The 20,377-nt window shown below is 42.1% G+C and overlaps 4 protein-coding genes across 6 annotated transcripts; 3 read left to right on the top strand and 1 right to left on the bottom strand.

Moving 5' to 3' along the window:
- Positions 1–205: 205 nt before the first annotated feature.
- Positions 206–5,055, bottom strand: LOC147196594 (programmed cell death protein 10). The gene is made up of 8 exons (XM_086127117.1): positions 4,905–5,055; positions 3,227–3,488; positions 2,976–3,029; positions 2,082–2,199; positions 1,860–1,986; positions 1,358–1,436; positions 1,191–1,273; positions 206–994 (listed from the first exon to the last, which is right to left on the bottom strand). Exons 2-8 carry the CDS (start codon positions 3,314–3,316, stop codon positions 913–915), a joined length of 633 nt encoding a protein of 210 aa, XP_085983243.1. The 5' UTR covers positions 3,317–3,488; positions 4,905–5,055; the 3' UTR covers positions 206–912.
- Positions 4,280–14,212, top strand: LOC147196593 (inositol-3-phosphate synthase 1-A-like). Of its 3 annotated transcripts, XM_086127108.1 has the most exons (12): positions 4,339–4,404; positions 4,990–5,072; positions 9,345–9,469; positions 9,552–9,713; positions 10,171–10,300; positions 10,596–10,789; positions 10,868–11,017; positions 11,472–11,687; positions 12,103–12,267; positions 12,685–12,798; positions 13,293–13,510; positions 13,843–14,212. In XM_086127108.1, the coding sequence occupies exons 3-12, from the start codon at positions 9,356–9,358 to the stop codon at positions 14,030–14,032; spliced, it is 1,653 nt and encodes a 550-aa protein (XP_085983234.1). In that variant the 5' UTR covers positions 4,339–4,404; positions 4,990–5,072; positions 9,345–9,355; the 3' UTR covers positions 14,033–14,212. The 3 variants fall into 3 exon arrangements, with proteins under 3 accessions (XP_085983236.1, XP_085983234.1, XP_085983235.1); XM_086127110.1 differs by lacking the exon at positions 4,990–5,072 and having other exon boundaries at positions 4,280–4,404; XM_086127109.1 differs by lacking the exons at positions 4,339–4,404; positions 4,990–5,072 and adding an exon at positions 6,557–6,682.
- Positions 14,213–15,093: 881 nt separating this feature from the next.
- Positions 15,094–16,578, top strand: tpgs1 (tubulin polyglutamylase complex subunit 1). Its single transcript, XM_086127116.1, has 2 exons — positions 15,094–15,470; positions 15,851–16,578. The coding sequence occupies exons 1-2, from the start codon at positions 15,109–15,111 to the stop codon at positions 16,428–16,430; spliced, it is 942 nt and encodes a 313-aa protein (XP_085983242.1). The 5' UTR covers positions 15,094–15,108; the 3' UTR covers positions 16,431–16,578.
- Positions 16,579–17,159: 581 nt separating this feature from the next.
- LOC147196591 (uncharacterized) lies at positions 17,160–20,292 on the top strand. Its single transcript, XM_086127111.1, has 4 exons — positions 17,160–17,804; positions 18,124–18,672; positions 19,118–19,278; positions 19,489–20,292. The coding sequence occupies exons 1-4, from the start codon at positions 17,637–17,639 to the stop codon at positions 19,913–19,915; spliced, it is 1,305 nt and encodes a 434-aa protein (XP_085983237.1). The 5' UTR covers positions 17,160–17,636; the 3' UTR covers positions 19,916–20,292.
- The last annotated feature ends 85 nt before the right edge of the window (positions 20,293–20,377 follow it).

Genomic DNA, 20,377 nt, shown 5'->3' with positions numbered 1-20,377 from the left:
TCATGAGGGAACCCCCACTCTCCATCTGGAGACTGAAAATACAAAGCATGTATGTATGTTTTCAAATTACACTTCAAAGGTTCACGGTTAAACAATTTTATGCCCTTAAGGCTCTTCTGAGAAGAACAAATGCATTACCTTTGGCTAAACACCACCTCTGTAAGAGTCAAACAAAATAAAAACAAACAAAAACGACAAAAAGAGATCATTTCCAAACTATTTATTGAACATTTGCAACCAGGATCAATTAAATACAGAATTTCTTTCTTGTCTTTACAACCCCCGACAGCGAGGAGCGTCTTGGCGTGCTAACACTCTGTTGAGGAGGAGGGAATGTTGTATGACTTATAAGTAGTAGTAAGGTGCACAACACGGTGCTTGGAAGTCATTTGGCGTTGTGGTCGTCAAGATAAGCGAAGAGGAATGAAAATCAGGGCCTTAAAATGGCCGCCTCGCAAGCCTGTCAAACGTCCCGAGCGACGGGGACACAACATGAATGCCGTAGCTATGATTGTTGCAGTGTTGCTGTTTTTTTTTTTTAATATAAGTAAAATGATCAACATGAATATATTAGAAAAATGGCAATTAGTCTTTAATAAACACCTCCCCGAAAAAAAAAGAAAAAAAATCTGGGTTATAAATTAAAAGTGTCCAAATAAAATCAAACAAGCTAACTTTTGGGCTTCTTTCAGCTGGAGACTGGAAAATCCTCATTGACTACACAAAATGGCACTTTTCAGTCTCTCCCGCTGTTGACCCCAAACCCTAAAATCAACTCTTCCTAATTTACAAATATGGGTCGGGCGCTCCAACCACATGCCGACCCAGCCGCCCGCCCGCTCCAAAACCCCCCATTACCACCGTTGCAGGGTTGGTTGGCGGGTTTCCCCAGACTGCATGGTCCTCGCTGTGCTAGGCCCCGGTCTTGAAGGTCTGCAGTATGAGGTTGGTTTGGTGGATGAGCCGATTTGCACTGTTGAAGACGTTTATCGCCCTGGCAACAGAAGACAACAGCGCAAAGCAGTGAAGACTACAAAGATGGCCGCTCTCAAAGCTCTAAAAGCAGTCAGTTTTCCACGCGAGCGCAGTCCAGTTTAGTTTGGCACGGGAAACCCCGATGTTTACACTGCTGCATTCGTTGCAAAACAAAACGAAAAAAGCAGACATGAACTGCATCGCATTGCACTTACTTTCCATCTTTGAAGTACGTTTTGAGGGTGTCGCTGAAGCTTTTCGAGTACTTCACAAACTCCTTTTTCTGATGCTCCAGGGCCTTGACCAGCACACATACATCAGAAAATATTGCAGGTACACCAAGGATTGAATTTTTGAAGCGTGAGCGGGTGGCATTACTCACTCTGCGATTCTGGTACTGGTATTTCTTAATGACATTGTTGACTGTGTCTAGGAGTTCTTTAATGGCGCTGGCTATGTCTCTGTACGTGGGTGAAAATGACCAGTGAGAACTAAGATTGATGCAAGTACAGTTAGATAGTTAAAAGGTAATAAATAATTAGTTAGAACAGGGCAAAAAAAACATCAACATCAGCTACCTTCGCAAACACTTCCAAAAATTCACCGCTCAGTGGGTTAAAGGCTTAAGCGTGTAATAGCGCTATCACGTTCATCTGACGTACCTGATGTGGTTAAGCAAAAACGCAGAAGCTCGATTTGAAAAGCTTGAGGAAAGATGGTTTAGAACAGTAGTTCTCAAACTTTTTCCAGCAAGTACCACTTAAAAAAAAAACAACTTTGCTGTCCAAGTACCACCATAAGGAGTACAGTAGCGTCGTGAGGCCATTGTCGTTCGCGTCAATTAAAAATGGCAAGTTTCACAAAATCCCGTCATTGGCACTCACTTGATAGTCTGTAGGAAGCGTACTCTGTCATTGATCTCATCTGGGATTTTGCTGAGGATGTGTTTCAGCGCTCGGGCCTTGTCGTTCAGGTCCTGGAACTCCTGTTCGGGCCGCTCGATCATGAACTCTGGGCGAGAGGATTCGCTTCATTGATTGATCCACAGGACGGGATCACAGGCGGTTGGGGGCGGGTTTGCAATGAGCACCGTGCTGTGTACGTACCCTCCACGTCGTCGGCGGCCATGCGCAGCAGCGATTCGGTGAAGTTTATTTGGACGTTCTTCTTCTCCAAGATCTTCATGATGATGTCCTGAGTCAGGCCGGGGTTCTCCCTCTCTGCCTGTTGGATTCATGTAAAGTCTCAAATTATTATAATAAACACAACAAAGTGCTTCAAGTGACATTTGGGGACGCCTACCATTTATCCACAAATAAATATATATTAAATATAAATGGAGGTTCCACTGTTTAACCTGAACGTTCATATATTGAGGTAATGTATCCCACTGAAAACAATGGAAATGCAATTAATCCGTTCCAGGCCCAAACCTTAGGTATAATTATATATTGTTTTTTCTTTTCTTTGTTTGTGTTTTAACAACATAAAAACGCACTATTATGAAGGAACGAAATACTTCAGTGGCAGAAAAAGGGGAGGATGACAGCTCCTCCATTTAAAGAGTCTTCTTCAGAGGTCATTTTTCCACAAAAATTCGGTGCACAACCTGAATGGTAAATAGACACATTCGTAACTTGAGGACCCACTTTTATACTTTAATACTTCTACATAATTCCTCGGAGGAAAGTTGTTTATGCATTAACACTTTTTTACAACAACAACAACAACCCCCCCCCAGTAATAATGTAACATTGTAAAATAAACATCATATTTTCCTCAATTTTCAGGGGCTTGCAACAATCCTCCAGGGGAAAGGCTATTTTCTCTCAAACATGCAGGTTTTTTTCCTGTCACTAAACCCTCATATCATAATGACCTTTAAAAAAAATATGAGTAATGGTAATATTGGTTAAACTGTATTACAAATTGTTTTTTTTCTTTTGGTCATGTGGCAGTTTTCTTGACAAAATGGCTACATTTGTCTCTCTCGCATTTACCTTGATGAAGGCCGCTCTGAGCGTCTGAGCTGCCGATAGGTTGATCCTCTCCAGCTGAGGCAGAAAGCAGAAAGCGCACAGGGTCAGTCAGGAATGCAGACTTGGACAGTGAGCCCCTGCATTTTCATGGTTCGGCATTTGCAAATTCACACAGCATTTGGGGGAGGGGACTATCCTTCGTTATTTGCTGACAAAAATCACAGGGAAACAACAACACTAAAATGATCTTTAAAAAAAAAACTATCCTGTACCTCATTAAAGACTGGGTACATCACGGTGTAGAGCGTCATGGATACCATGGAGTTTGTCTCCGCTTCATTCTTCATCTCCTCCATTGTCATCCTCCAGGGAGGAGTGGCTCAGGGTCAAATGGCGGTTGGGGGGGAACACGCACACACACCCGCACGCATGCACACACACCCACACATATACACACACACAAACTCACTCACATACAAACACACTTACACGCATGCACGCTCTATTAAAAAAAATGCTCTCAGGGAAGGCAACCTTTAAAAACACACAACAGGGGAAACCAGAATTTAAGTTAACATTTCATTGATGAAACCTGTTCAACTTTATATTTTCTTGTTGACTTAGATGTAATTCTCGTAAGTTTTCTTGTATGGCTGTTATCCGTGAAAAAAACGTTTTCCCCCCTGTGAAAGTGTGACGTATTCATGCAACTCTGAGAAATCATGAAACATTTTGATTTTTTTTTCATGTAACACATCCGAGTTTTCTTTCCCTTGTTGTATATCGACTTCAATCTAGTAATATTGCCGCTATATCCCCAGAACACTGCAACTTTGTTCTCGTAAAGTTTCAACTTTATTCTCGAGAAAACCTTTCCTTGGAATATTTTGACCTTATTCCCGTAAAATTGCTTTTGGTTTTATTCGTAATAATTTTTGTTTATTCACACGACCACGACCCTGGTGAGGATAAAGGGTTTGGATAAATGAGTTTATTGACGAGGAACTACTGCCTGATAAATTAACACAACAGATTGCAAAACGAAGATGACCCGACCTCGACAAATTTCTAAATATGTGACCTACTATGGGACACTTGAGCACATAAAATGAATGTGGTAGCCCCCAAACAAAACGAAAAAGGGCGTGAAAAGTGTTTTAAGGTAATAATAATTGGTTGTTGTGTGCGTGTTTCTCAGTGTGTCTTTTCGGTTTACACGTGTGGTTAGTGAAAACTTCAGAATTCTGTGTGTGTGTGAGAGTGAAAGAGAGTGAGAGACAGAGAGAGAGAGAGCGTGTGTGTCAGAGAGAGCGAGGGAGAGAGATGGGAGTGGCAGGCCAACGTGCGAGTTTTTTTAACACCTAACATGACGAGTCATAAAATTTCGCAAACTGGAAGCGTTCCACTTTGCCGGTGTGTGGAAATATCAACCCAGTGGATATATAACAAAGTAAGAGTTTAAGAAAATTCCCTATAATTGTGAATTTGACTGACGTATTCCCACACTGAATATGTTGGTAATGCAGCAACGTTGTTTTCTGTTAAGACGCTTTTCTCTCCTAGCCCACCTTGAAAGCAGCCTCTTAGCGGCGGCTATGCTACCCTAGCTCCGAAAGTAGCCGACGTATCTTTCCCTCAGTTCTAACGTTCGAGTGAATGCGTCGAGACGGTCGAAACGCCTCTCAACAGACCGCTTTAAATGTCCAAGTCAGCCTCGTTTCGATGACCAGTTATAACGTATTAAGCCCGAGTGGATCGATGGAGGAATAGCCAAAGTGTTAGCATTTCCCCCAGCGCCGCGGACGTGCTAGCCGTGCTAGCTTAGCAAGAGCGAAGCGTAAGATTTATCTCGGCCCCGCTAAAATGTGGTCCCGCGAAAGGAAAACACGCGACGCCGAGTGCTTATGCGGCGGGTGTGTGACGAGGTGAGAAGCGTGTGCTTGTCTCTACCTGTGTTCGGACTCCTTAAGCAAGGGCGCGTACGTCGTCCGAAAAAAACCTTTTTTTAGCAGCTATGTTTTCTTTACAACTTAAGGCGGAAGTTTTTAGGACTGGCCTGAGCGACATCTTCCGGACGGTTGCTACGTACACGCGCGCTCAGCCAATCAGAAAGGACGGGTGAGTTGACGTCATCTGATTTTTCCCTTCTTTTTAATTTATAAAAAACGACAGCACAAGAATCAGTCAATCCAGTTTAAGTGCCTTACCGATAACTTTGTTACACAGTTCTTAATATTACAGTTTAAGGAAAGCGTAAGTGACAACATGTGAAATAACAGATAAACGCAAAACATTTTTTCTGCTTCGTCTCGTGGTTTAACTTCGACGCCACTGAGATCATGGAAATATAAGGACAGTATTTATATTTAAAATTTGGCACAACACAGGTCATGAAGATTTTTTTTCTTATGTGAAATATTTTAATTTTAGGGGGAGTGGAATTTTAATATTATGAGAATAAAATTTAAAGATTACTGGATGGGGTAATTTCAAAAAGAATATACTGTATGTCTGTGGAGAATCTCACTTTACAAGAATAAAGTCCAGATGTTACAGGGAAAAAAGCAGTTAGATAAATGTTGGATATTACAAGAAAATCTAATCCATAGCTACAGAAGAAGGAACGTCAGTTGTTTGAGAGTTGTATTTCATTTTACTCTATTACACAAAACTGACTTTTTTTAAAATCTTGCACTTGACAAATACTCCATATATTTAAGAATAAATCTTTAAAAACAATAAATAATTTTTTTAAGTAATAGAAACTAGGGTGTTTGTTTACCACTTTTTTTCAGACCGATAGCAGTACGAGTACAGCACTCAACTCTTGAGTAGTCACCAATACCAAGAACCGATACCATTTGTACTTTTGATACATACAATTCCCCCCCCCCCCAATAAACAATGACAGACAATTTTAAAGAAAGACATATACATCCCAAGATAGCAATTTTCTCTGATATTTTTTCCATGTGTTCATCAAATATATATTTTGCATAGAACACACAATACTATTAATTTAAATAAATACATTTTCAAATGTGTTTGTCAGACATGTGTGTCTTAAGTTCCTGATCCTAAAACGGGAGAACGACCGATAATATATCAATCTCCGTCGCATCGGCCAGATACTGATACCTGATATTGGTATTCACCCATCAATAATAAAAAATAATGATAACAGCTCACAAACTTGCTGTAATAAGTAATTAAAACTAACAGGATGTAAATAAAAGTCTAAACAACAACAAAAAATACCTATAATGAAAAAAATCCAATCCACACAGTCTACAAAACCATTTTGTCTGGCAATTTATACAAAAATGCATCCAAACTTATGGAGTCATCCATCTGGTTAGGACATGCATGGTACGATGAGGCCCCCTGAGTAGTGTGACTGAAAAGTTGTGCACCCCTTCATCATTTAAGTTGCCCATCCCTGCCTTAGTGATTCAAACATGTCATACTGGCCACCCCAGTGAAAAAGTTGTAGCTTCCCCCCTGATTAAGAGTATGTGTCTACAAATAACAAGTATATGCACAGTATCCTATACTAAACATTCCTATATCCTCTAGACGGCGCTGGGGAGGCTATAAGTGGGGGTGAGGGGGGTCCGGAGAAAGCCCACTGGCAGGTAGCCAAGGTAATAGAAGCTTGTGGAACTTTCCTACTTGCTCACATTGCCAGCAGCAGTCACAGCAGCAAGACACGCACGCAGCATTCACACGTAGGTCGTAGCATCACTGTCTGTAATAAGCTTTTCTATTCATGGTGGAGTTACTTGCTAAGGTCTCGATAGAAATTCTGCTTTTCTTTTATATGTGTGTGCGCCTGTGAAAAATCCACCCTCGTGTTCGACCGGTATGCATTGCGTAATAACCAACTGTTGCTGGGGAGCATGTTTAAATTCCAGAAAATCACTTGCATGTTGATTTCTGTGATGTTACCAGAGCTAAACAGGTGTTGTTGTTGTTGTTGTAGTTGCTGTTTTGTTGGTTTATTGCATCCCACCTGGAGAAATTGCATGTGAAAGCTTAAAAGCTGAATGAAAAGACATGTAGCCATTTGGAATTATTTCAAATGAAACTGAAAGAAAGGGAATTAAATTGAATTCTGTGGAATGATATGACAATGACCTGGAATGAGCTGATCAGGTTGAAGTTGGAATGGTTTTGAATCGGTTAATACATATGGAAACAGGAGATGAATATGTAGACATTTTTTGGCTTTTACTTTGAAATTTTAAAAAAGTGTTCTTGGGATAAGCTGAACAGTTTACAGTTTCGATGGTTTGAATCGGTCATAAGCAATTGAAATTAGAAGAAAAATCATAATAATTTTGGATTTATATTGAAATCTTGAAAAAAAACTGTGGTAGGGATTAGGTGAACACTATAAAGTTAGAATGGTTTGGAGCAGTCAGAATGTAAAATTTTGGGAAAACTGTAAAAATCTGATGTGAGAAAAAACGTGCGTCACCAAAATCAGGAAAACTGAAAAAAAATGTGTAGCGCTATATCTCCATATTTGAGTACTACTTAGTTCTCAGTCCTTGCACTTTTAAATAGTATTTTTGAAAGATGTGCCCCCTCCCCTCCCCACTTTACTCTAGGTCTCTGTGAAATCAGACTTATTACTTTTTACATTTTTTTTCCAGCTGAGTTGCTGTTTTATTCTCACCCCCCCCCCCCCCCAAAAGAAAAAAACCTCCCAAATGGCATAAGGAGAGAAGCTTTCGGCAATGGTGGGCCATTGGCATCAGTAAAATTCCACTGGTGAGGGTCTGAAGAAGTAGGCCGTACTCAACACGACCTCACTTGAGCCACATTGTACCAAAGTTTGGCACATAAGCTTCCGTTGCGTAACATCCATTGTTGTCAGCTGCCATGCATCTCGGCTTCGAAAGGGCTCCAATGACTCGGGTCTGGTCCAAGTGGTTCGGAAGCCAAGTGCCCATAGTGTCTTTTTGCATTCCCTGGAAGCAGGCCTGAATGGATGTTGATGACTCCACTTGCACCGAAAACAAGAGCTCCGATGCCCCCATTTCGGACGACACTGGATATGGATTTAAATTATTTTTTAGACTATTGCACATACTTTACCTTTATTCTTGTAATATTATGAATTTATTGTAAAAAAAAAAAAAAATTAGACTTCATCATTGTAAAATCACTTGGTTTGCTTGTGACTATTGCAAGTTTTTTTGCTCATAATTTTTTAGACTTTATTCTTCTAATTTTTCGGCTTTACCTGCGATTTTGCCCCGTTTAGAATTTTATCTGGTTGTTTTCCCTTGAATTTTTTCGGCTTTATTCTTGAAAAAAAGAATTGCAAGTTACTTTCCCTGGTATGTTTGCTATACAGTAAACCCGCCTCCATCATGGGTTCTGGGTTCTCGGTACCATTATTTGATGGATTTTATGTTTTCAAGGACTAACTTAGTTATGCGGTTGTTTTGGGGTGTAATTCCACTTTCTGCCAATGAGGGGCAGCACACGATCGTTCAACACCGTGAATTTAGAAGAAGAACCACGGAACTTTCCAGATCTATTTCCTTGCTAATTAGACGTTATTGAATGTCTCAGTTCTCTTTCATCGGCCGCTGTAACGACTTTGGGAAGCAACGGTTGTAGGTTAATTTTATAATGTACATGTTTGGCCATGATTCTAGATGTATATTGTGTGGTAACTTTGTTTGTGCCGGGAAAAAAAAACGGATTTGTTTCCTGAATGATGATGTTGAATGAGACAAAATTAGACTATACGATGTATTCATCTTATCCGTTTGTTAGTTTTTTCATTCTAAAAATGTCTTAAACGTGTTTGTAGTATTTTAAAGTGTGTTTAAAAACCTAAAAAAGTAAGTGTCTTAAAATCTGTAAGAACATGCCTAGAGAATATTTCAACAGTCTTTTTCTATTTTACTTATTGACAGTGTGGTCTGGAAGGTAGCTTTCGTGACGGGGGAGGCTTTGCTGTCTACTTAATATAAGTTTTTTTTGTCCCCCCCTTAGAAATATTTTTTATATATATATTTATAATGAAGTTCTAATATAGTGACTTTATTTTCATATAACTGCAGTTTTTTCCCCCTAACAACTTTAGACAGTATTCTTGTAATATGTCTGCTTCAGTTGCATAAAATTGTGAGTTTTACACAAAAGTATTTTGCATTCGTTCTCTAAAAATGACTTTTTCCCCTCTGAATATTTAGACGTCATTCATGAAATTTTCCGGCTTTATTTGTGCGACAGCACCTCTGGCTTTGGTGTCTGAAAAGTGTAACGTATAAATGTTAGGCCGAATTTGTCCTTTTTTTTTTTCTTCAAAACAATTCAAAGTCTTTGTTTCTTTTGTGCCTGACGGGATCCTCTGTGTTTTTGTTGCAGAATTGTCAAACATGCCTGTGAAGATTCACGTCAACAGTCCCAATGTCAAGTATACGGACACACACATCGAAGCTCAATATTCCTACCACACCACATCCGTGCATAAAAATGGCAATACGGTTACAGTAAGTTTAGCCCTGAAATGTAACCCTGGCAGAATAGAATGTCCTTTCCACACATGCTAACCAGGCACGTAACGCCAAATAGGTGATGCCCCGCTCCACTGAGATGACCATTCGTACGGAGAAACACGTGCCCCGCCTTGGGGTTATGCTGGTGGGCTGGGGTGGCAACAATGGCACCACGGTTACTGCGGCTGTGTTGGCCAACAAGATGAAGCTCACCTGGAACACAAAGACTGGACTCAAGGTGAGAGAGACCCTCAGATTTCCATCAATGGAATCCGCGTTCTAGTGGCCAACGTAAAACGGCGGGTGGCTCAAATGAGCATTGCTGAGTATTACTTTGCTATGATAGCAACAATGACTCTTTTCCCTGTCCTCTAAACGCATTGGAAACAAAATACAGTTAAGCCTCAATTTAACAGACTAAATGGGCAGCACCATACTGGGAGCAGCAGGACCACAGAATGACGGGGAGAAACAAGGGCAGACACAAAATGACGCTTCATCCCCATCTAGCCGAAAATGCACAAACAACAGCTGCATGCCAATGACAACTTGATTCATCATACAAGTTTTCAAACAAAATTAAACCATCACCATACTTTCTGTCACTGAGTCATAACATAAAAATACTATGTAAATAATTAACCCTTAAAAATGGAACAGATTTTGTCCTGTGATGGCATTTCTTCTCTTTTCAGAAAGCGAACTACTTTGGGTCACTGCTGCAAGCTTCCACTGTGTCTCTCGGATCGGGGCCTGATGGAGAGGTCAACGTGCCTTTCTGTGATCTGCTACCCATGGTGCACCCCAACGACATCGTCTTTGATGGTAGAGAGTGTCCATGTCGATTATTTTTTTTTTTTTGCTGTGTATCGATGTATGTATGTGTGTAGAACAGGTGCGATGACAGCACTTGAATCCTTATCTTAAGGCAACTTTAGAGACCTCATATGGTAATACACAAAGAAATGCATCCGCTGTCTTGAAAATAGAAACCATTCCTCTACAATAGTACAAGTCCCTTAAGCTCCCCTAAAAAAAACTAAAAAAAACAGACAAAAAACTGCCTTATTATGAATAATTAATAAAAGACTTATTGGCGGCATATTGAATGTGTTCTGAGGCTGGGATATCTCCTCGCTGGATCTGGGAAGAGCAATGGAGCGTGCTCAGGTGCTAGATTGGTCACTACAAGAGCAGCTGCAACCATATATGGTCGTCATGAAACCCAGACCGTCCATCTACATCCCAGATTTCATCGCCGCCAACCAGGAAAGCCGGGCCGACAACATACTCAGCGGGACCATGGCGGAGCAGGTTACACTTAAACTTCCCCTTCCTGTTTTAGCGGCACCTCACCAACGAGCTGGAATTGACGCGCGATGACGTTTTCAGGTGGAGCGCGTCCGAGCGGACATCCGTGACTTCCGGCAGGTCAGTGGAGTGGATAAAGTGATCGTGGTGTGGACCGCCACCACCGAGCGCTTCTGCGATGTGGTGCCAGGCAGAAACGACACAGCGGAAAACCTGCTGGCTGCCATTCAGGTGAGAAGTTATGTTTGAGCTAGAAATTGCTGCATCGTGGGGATGGAAAGTGAAACCCTCATTTTGACGGGGTAAAAAAAAAAAAAAGATCCCAAAGTGAGGGAGTGTTATAAAGGCGGCTTAATAAGAAACAAACATTTTTCACATTGTTTAAACCACGATGTAGGGGTTTTATATATAAAATCACGGATTTATAACGCATACAACGTAACTTAATATGATTCACAAATTTTTCAATGTATTTTTTAATTAATCGTCTGATTAATCGGTTGTTGGAATTTTATTCTGCCCAAATTTTAACTCTTCTGTTTTTTTTTGTCTCATAACATGAGATTCTCGTGAAAGTTTTCAGAATGTATTTTCATTATCTGCCGCAACATCCTAAAGTAAAACTACCCAGCCAGCAAATTGACTGCTTGTGTGTTTGTTTTTGTCCCTCCGTCTCCTTGGTCAGGGGGGCTCAGAGGTGTCTCCCTCCACTTTGTTCGCAGTGGCCAGCATCCTGGAGGGGTGCGCCTACATCAACGGTTCCCCTCAGAATACATTCGTACCGGGGGCCGTTGAGCTGGCGCAGCAGAGGGGGGTCTTCATCGGAGGGGACGACTTCAAGTCCGGACAGACCAAGATCAAGTCGGTGCTGGTGGACTTCCTGGTCAGCTCGGGCATCAAGGTGACACCTGGCAAAAAAAGGACGCGGACATGCTGCTTGACTACAATTCCAAACATTGCTTTTGTTCTTTAAAAAAATGGCAGTAGTCTATATACGGCATTCTGAGTAATACTGCATTTGTGTAATATGAATAAAGCCGGAAAAATCCACCAGTTTTTATCCATCTCAAAGGGTGGCCATTTTGTCTTGTGCTACCACTTGTCGACTGAAAATGACATCACAGTGCCGGATGGGCTCAGGTAAAGACGGTCACGGCTCAGCTGTTTCTTGGTCTGGTCATGTGACGTTCACAAGCTGGGCCCTCACGGTGATGTACAATCACTTGCAGTAATTGAATAAGAAAGTACTCCACATGTAACAGAGACTTTATTCTCGTCAAATGCCTTTTTTTCCCCTCCATCTTCTTCTTTTTCAGCCAACCTCCATCGTGAGCTACAACCACCTTGGCAACAACGATGGCAAGAACCTGTCTGCGCCGCAGCAATTCCGCTCCAAGGAAATCACCAAGAGCAATGTGGTGGACGACATGGTGAGCTGCAACTCGGTGCTCTACGACCACGGGGAGAAGCCCGACCACTGTGTGAGTGAATTTTGCTCCATCCAAGACGTATTCACAGCACTTAACTTGTTCCACATTTTGTTATGGTACGGTCTTATTCCAAAATGAATTCAATTAATTTTTCCCCTCTCAAAATTCCTTCACAAAGCACTCCATAATGACAACATGACCAAATTTTATTTTAAAGAGTTTTTCTGCACTTTTCTTCCACATTACCCAAACTGGAATAAATTATTTTCCCTTCAAAATTCTGCACATGATATCCTGCGAATGTGTGTGCAAGTGTGAATTTTTTGCAAATGTATTAAAAAAAAAAAATAAGCGTGAGGAAAACTGAAGCGCTTCACTTTTTATGTTCCAGCCTTTTTCCGAAATGTATTACAGCTTCGAGCCTTTTTGAATACGAGCTTGGCACATCTATCTTCCCGTCTATTCCAGGTGGTGATTAAGTACATTCCGTATGTGGGAGACAGTAAGCGAGCCATGGATGAATACACTTCTGAGATCATGATGGGCGGCCTCAACACCATCGTTCTGCACAACACCTGCGAGGTCAGTCTCGTCACTCCAAAAGGTTCAATATCGATTATTCCTGTTCCTTTTCGGACATGTGGTGTTGCCTTGAGTTGTGTGCTTTATTTTATTTTTTTTTAAACTAAGGCTTGAATGTGCCCCACATCTTTTTCCGCCTGGCAACTCTTGTCTTGTAGTATTGCTTTATGTTTGTAAAATTCCAGTTTTCCTATTTGTGTATTTTACAACTTTATCAAAATGTCAAAATGAATCGTCTAAAACTCTGACTTTATTTTTGTAAAATTTACATTTTTCACATACTGCTGTTATTGTAAAATTCCAACTTCGTTTTTGTAAATTGATTACTTTTGCCATGTAATATTACAACTGATGTAATATTTTGGCTTTTTTCACATAATATCCCCACTTTATTCTAAAATTCTGCCATTCTAGTCAAATTACAACTTTCTTTTCATGACTTATTTGACTTTCCTCTCCAATGTTTCTGCACCGTGCCACATTTTGGGGAGCAGGACTCTCTTCTAGCCAGCCCCATCATCATGGACTTGGCCATCCTCACGGAGCTGTGCCAGCGCGTGAGCTTCCGTCCCGATGGCGAGGACCACTTCCAGTCCTTCCACAGTGTTCTGGTGCTGCTCTCTTTCCTATGCAAGGCCCCCCTGGTCCCGCCGGGGACCCCCGTCATCAACGCCTTCTTCCGGCAGAGGACCTCCATAGAAAACATCTTGAGGTACAAACACAGATCAAGAATCATGAAAAATATATACAATGGAGAGTGTCTAATGACTTATTTAAAAGCTAATCACAGTCAGAAAATGAGCAGAGTCCAGTCAATGTGATAAGATCGGAGGTGTTGGTTAAAGTCTTTGGAAAATGAATAACTGAATGATGAAAACTATCATCAGGCAGGTACAGTAAAATGAGGCTTGAAAACTATGAATTCGATCTCTTAACTTACCTAAACCTCCAATCTCATCACATGAAGTAGACTCGGTTATTCGTCTGCAGGGGGTCCACATCAATTTTCCTTGCATCAGTATTTAAGAAACGTCCTTTTTCCAGGGCGTGTCTGGGCCTGCCCCCTCAGAGTCACATGCTGCTGGAGGAAAAGCTACACAGGAACTTTCTCTCCTCGCAGCACATCCATGGCGACATGGCCACCTCGAAGAAGGCCGTTGCCAACGTCAATCACACAGAGGTCACCAACAGCGTCCACGCGTACGACTACGCCGATGCCGAGCACTCCAAGTAGACGGCAAATGTTACACAAAACCCAGGATCTAACACTGTTCTTCTACAAACATGTTACAGTAATCTGCACACCTTTATATGGAAGTTCATGCTCTTTATGCTGTTGATTCCATTTCTACACCTTCTAAGACCGTCTAACGCACTCATTCGTTATTCATTAAAGCTGTTACAGAAGCACGAATCTGACTCTGTCAATTTACTTACCTCCAAGATTGGACAAGAGTGGCAAAACATTATTTACAGTGTTTAAGCATTTCATACACGAGGTCACTCAATGTGCTTTCCATCTAAAAGCATTTTAAAACAAAAGACTAAAGATTAAAAAACAGGAATAAATGATGGCTTAGAGTCATTAGGTACATACAGTTGAAACCAAAAGTTTACATAATATACAAGAACGCATACTTTTTTTTCCTCCTCGCTGTCTGGCATGAAATCATTTCAATGTCAGTTAAATAATGAAAAAACAGCAAATATGTATTTAAACTATATAAATGTAAAAAAATATATTTATGAAGGCATTTTTGATAGTTGAAAAATACAAATGAAAGAAAATGTATGAACAAATGTCTTGAATAGACAAACTGAAATTTGACGTGGTGGCAGCTTATTACCTCCAAAATGTATTGGATTTGTTTTTATGGATGATAAATTTGATGTTATAAAAAAATTTCAAAAACAAAATTCCTTTTTTTCCCCTTTCTATAAATATAATAAAAATGAACATTTTCTTAGTGTCATGTAATATGTTCTTTTATTTGTTTGTTTAGGATCGAATAAGAAATGATCCAAACAAAATATTAAAAACATAATAGCTTTGTAAAGGTTACATTTTGCCTTAAATATATAAATGAATTTAAATAACATACAAAATAATTTAATTGAAATTTGAGTCCTTGTGGTTTTCTCAAAATAAGAGTATTTAAATGTATTAATTTTATGATGCTATAATTGTTTTTTGTCCGTATTACACAATTTTTCATTTAAAAAAAAAAAAAGGTACTCTACCTTTAAGAGACTCCTCCCGGGTCGATGTTCAACCCAGTTGCTGAGACACGTGACGGTACGTCAACAAACATGGCGGACAGAGAAAAACGCCGGTCAGCCGGGTCCGGATCATGTCTAGCTGCGACGGTCGCCGAGCCGGGCCCGGCCACTAAGGGTTCCGACCGGGAGTTCCTGTCGCAGGCTGGCGTCGGAGAGCTGCTTCGCGGTGCCTTGTTGAAGATGGTGGAGGCCCGGCCGGACGACCCCGTTGGATTCTTAGCTGACCACTTCGGCAGCCTGGCCGCCGCCGTGGTGGAGAGCGGCAACGAAGACCTCAAGGAGCCGCGTCTGAACGACGGCCCGTCGGGCGATGAAGGAGCAAGAGGCGCCCGTGCTCAGCAGCGACTCAATCGGGCGCTGTGGCATCTGCGACTGGCCCACCACTCGCAGAGGTACCAGTAATGCCTCACTGATTATCTGTTCGGCAACTCGCTCAAATTAATGACAGCATATACTGTACTGACACTTGACATGGGGTGCAATATGAATAAAATGACCCACCTTAAATGAGTCATTTTAAGGTGGAATGACTCGATGTTGTTCGATTCAGTGAGTCTTTTCAATCCATACCCATTTTCCAAATCAAACTCTTTTGTTACACCAATAAAAATTAAATAGCAAAAATTTGATTGCACTTGGTTTTTGTGTTTGTATTTTTTTAAATTACAGTTAATATTTGGTCTGCAGTAAATGCCCACGTGTATTGTAAATTGTATATTAATATAACATAACTCATTTTTTTTTTTTTTTTTTTTTATGTCTCGAAATTCAGATCTGCATTTGGCAACAACGTTCGTGTGGCTTATGACCTCCTGAGCCTCACGGGACCTTTCGGGCACGCGGGTGATAGCGGTCCCGCGGGGGCTCCAGGTGGCGGGGTGAGCGGTGCCTTATACACTCAAACCCTGCGATGCTTGTGCGGCGAAGGCGGCGTCCCAGCCTCCACTTCTGCCCCACTACTGTGCCGCCTCCATTGCCATGACCATGAGGCCGTCCCTTATGGCGTCTTCCGCCACGGTGTGCTGACGTGCGCCGTTTTCTCAGACTACATCCGCCAGGCGCAGCGGCTCTATGCCCAGGTGTGCCAGCCGGACGAGGGGCCGGCTTCGCGGGCTGCATGCCTGGCCGTGCTGGGCGCTCTGAGAGAGGCATTAGAGACATCGCGCGATGCTGACTCACCCAGCGTCAAGGCGCTGCGCCGCCTGGAGGCCAGCGCCAAGATGTCGCCGCACCAGCTGGCGCGGGTCATGACTGAATCGCAGGCGCGAGGCCCGGCTGGCCACATGGATGCCAAGGAATTTGAGAACGCCGCAGCGGAACTCTTTATCGCTCGCGTGAAAGTCGTCTCGTAGCATTCTTTTCACCGTGACATCACAAATACTTCTGGGTGGAAAGAGACAAAGCCATCTCCAATAGTACCGGTAGTAAACAAACACATTTGTCATTTGACCAAGGTAGAGCCACTGGAGAAAGAATAAATGATTATTTCATTTTTGTAGATACCTGTGAGAAAATGCCTTCCACGAACCAAATCATAGAAGTTTGGTTCCGAGTCAGTCTCTTTACAATTAGCTACTATGTCTTGCGATGTCTCTGTTAAACTACTTGCACCCAATTCAGCCCCCTCACAGCTTCAAAATTGATTAATTTTGATTGGTCGGGGGAAGGAAAGAAGGAAATTAAAATAATAATAATAATAATGTTGTGGGTTTATCTGGCGGTGCAACCAAAGCACAAGTAATTTTACACAAATTATTTGAAACTGACATTAATTAGGATTTATTTACTGACTGGTTTGGTCCGTAACATGTCAGGAAATGGGCAAAAATGTTGATCTTTGTTCTCCAACACAAAGATAATCAGTCCACTTTCATAGAGGACTATCCAAAGGATTAAGTAGTTATCAAAATAATTATCGATGAATTTGGTAATGATTAGTTGTCAATTAATCGATCTACCTCATATACTTATATCGGTATATATTGAATGTATAATCTCGCACCAAATCTTATTAGGTTGTGCAATTTATTAATTTGTTAATTTAAATACTTAAAAAAAGGAAATTAATAAAATATGGCTGTTATTTAGAAATGTAAAAAAAAAACACATTTGAAAATTGACATCCATGAAACACTGAGAGAAGTGTTACACCATTGTCCTGTAGGTGGTGCTAATTAATCCTATTGATGAAGTGGAAAAAGACCAACCCGGAAAGGGACGTCCTTCTCACATCACATAAAAACTCCGCATTGTTCTACCGCTGTTAACATTACGTCTTCAAAGCAGATGTGTTGTACTCCCACGTTACTCGATTGAGTTGGTAACTAGAAAATTGAACATAAGGAATCGATCAAATCGTAACTCGAAGTTAGAGCTTGTGAAAACGAAGAAGAAACCGCGAAAAAGTCCTCCCACATCTCATAACAAGCCGAAGAAGAATAACCGGAAGTGTGCTTCATCTACCCGTAGTCTATGACAACTTCGTTCTCGTTCTCGGAGGCAATTGTTCGGTTGCTGGTAATATTACCTCGTTTAAACCAAATGTGTTGCGCGGCGAAATGGAAGAAGACGATGAGCGGCTGCGGCCCTTTGTGTTTCTCATGACCTACATGCTGCTGAAGCGCCGCAGGGACGTAAACAACGCGGAGGCACAGCGGCGTAATGAGATCCAAAGACGACTGAGACAGCGACAATACTTCTTCCAGAGGCAGAGAAGAATGATGATGGTCAGACTGCACGATCCATAATGAGCCACGTTGTTTGTTTGTTTTGGGGGGGGGGGGTGGAAAAAAAGAAGTAAATTTTGTTTTTAATCCAAGTCAATAGTAGTCGAACCACGGCTCGCTGTTTGTGTTGAATTTATTCTTGGACTGCATCAGAATTGGATTTTTATTTAATAAGGGAGTGAGTGACATCGGCAGCCTGTTGTTCAGAAACCTAGAAAGTTTTAACACCGGTCCCGACTGTCCTGTTCAATAAACTGTCGCTCTCCTAAAATATCAAAGTACCACTTTATTTGTGTTGTCTCTTTGTGACCCAACCCAGATGATGATAGCAGGAGGCATTCGCTCCAACGCTCGTATACGCACACGCCCTTGGACCACCGTCCCCAGCACGGACTGGTGGGAGCGAGTGGTGATGATGGAATTCCAGCCCTCCGACTGGCTGGACAAATTCCGCATGAGTCGGGAGACCTTCTTCTACATTTGCGACAAGCTGCGCTCCCGCCTGACGCGTCAGGACACCAGCTTCCGCCTGGCGCTGCCCGTGGAGAAGCGCGTGGCGGTGGCACTGTGGCGCCTGGCCTCCAATGTGGAATACCGCACCATCAGTGCTCTGTTTGGTGTGGGCAAGTCCACCGTGTGTAAGTGCGTGCGGGACATGTGTCACAGCATCGTGGCCCTGCTGCGCACTGACTACCTGCGGCCCCCCTCCGAGCCAGAGCTGGAGGAGTCGGCACGCTTGTTCCTCTCCCAGTGGGGCTTCCCACATTGTGTTGCTGCTGTGGCCACGTTACACACAGCCATCATCACACCGTCCAGCAATGCGTCCGACTACATCAACCCCGCGGGCTGGCTCTCAGTGTTCTCTCAGGTGGGTGCTGTCCATCACTCTGTTTTTTGTCATTTTAGGTTAGTTTTTATAGGGTTTTTTTTTTGTATCTGTACCTGTCAAGGGCAAGATATAAAGGTAAAATAAGTATTGAGTCATAAACTATGTACATTTACCTAATGACTGTTCGAACTTGCTTCTTCCATACAGCTATACTGTAATACCGAAATCAATACATTTAACATCCACCTCAAAAGCTTGTGTATGAAATTTATTGACATCGATTTTTTTTTGTTATAATGATGTATATTTTGTTGCTGTAATTACTTTTAGTTCATTTTACAAATGAAAAACATAGTTTCAGTTCTACTTTTTTAAAGCACTCATTTTTACTTTTGGTGAACTTTTCATCAACTTGGTACTTGGAAAAAAAACATGCAAGCATGGAGAGAGAAAAAAAATCTGCTTCTTGTGTTTGATGTGACAGGTGACAGTCAACGGTCATGGGCAGATCTGGGACATGTGTGCCTGTTTCCCCGGTGGGATAGAGCCAGCGGAGATTTTGCAGAAATCGTCACTGTGGACCACGGCAGCAGAGGGCGGACTGTCGCCGGTGCCGCCGTATTGCTTCATGGGAAGACAACTCAAGTAAATATTGTCATGGGGCCCTTTAACACAGAGAGACCACTAAGTTATCAAAGGATCTGGCATTCACCCGCATCTGCCTTTTACACAGAAACCAGTGAAGCAGAATTAAAAAATAAAATAAAATACCTGCCATAGATTCTGCCGCACGGTTGCTTCACAATGTTGTGTCTGTCGATTTTGAATCATGTTTTGGTCCCCCGTGTGTTGCAGCTATGTGATATTGGGTGAGCCGTGCTACCCACTCCAAAGCTGGCTACTGAAGCCCTACCCGGAGAAGCGGGCTACGCGAGCCCACCCGGCAGCGCCAAGCGAGCGCCAAAACCTGTTCAACCGACGGCTGCGACGTGCCCGTTGTGTGGCCCAGGAGGCGCTGCTGCGACTCAAGGCACGTTGGCAGTGCCTGAGCAAGCGCAACGATTGCGGACTGGACGTGGTACCCGCAATGATACGGGCATGCTGCATTCTGCACAACGTGTGCGAATCGCATGGCGATGCCTTCAATGGCGAGTGGCTGGCCGAGGTGGCAGAGGCCGAGAGCCCGCAGCCCACCTATGCTGAGGTCGACGGTGACCCAGACCAGAGTCGGGGCGAGGAGGTGCGGCAGCTCTTCTGTGACTATTTTCAACAGAACGACTGACTGAAATGGACTCTTACATGTGGAAGCTCTACTTAAAAAGAGCTACATGCCCCCCCCCCCCCCGACATTTCCTATTTTTCCTCCATAGGGAACATCTCATGAATATTTATCAGTGTTTTCTGAAGATTTTTTTGAATTTGTAAAAAAAATAATAAATTGGCGAGGGGAAAAATGAAACAACGGACCACTCAAAGTGCACTCTACAGGCCACTGCCAGTGGCCCATCCCTGCTGTTATGTTGGCAAAGGGGGGTTGTAAAAATTAGAGTGCTAATAATTGTGGCACAGAGGATTTGATGTGAAAGATTTCTTAATGTTTTCAATAGTTGTAGTTAATTGTTTAATTTATTCCCACTGAATAAATGCACATCGATTAAATGTTGACATTTCTTCTATTTAAAAAATGTTTGTCTTATATTATTGAGAAAAAATGAATTTAACAGAAACTAAAGAAAGCTTTTGT

This window comes from Hippocampus guttulatus, chromosome 13 (genome assembly GCF_054856545.1).
Source record: "Hippocampus guttulatus isolate MCC_2025c chromosome 13, RoL_Hgut_1.0, whole genome shotgun sequence".
Taxonomy (NCBI): Eukaryota; Metazoa; Chordata; class Actinopteri; order Syngnathiformes; family Syngnathidae; genus Hippocampus; species Hippocampus guttulatus.
Note: the sequence above shows the minus strand (reverse complement) of the source record. Positions and strands in the feature narration are given on the sequence as shown.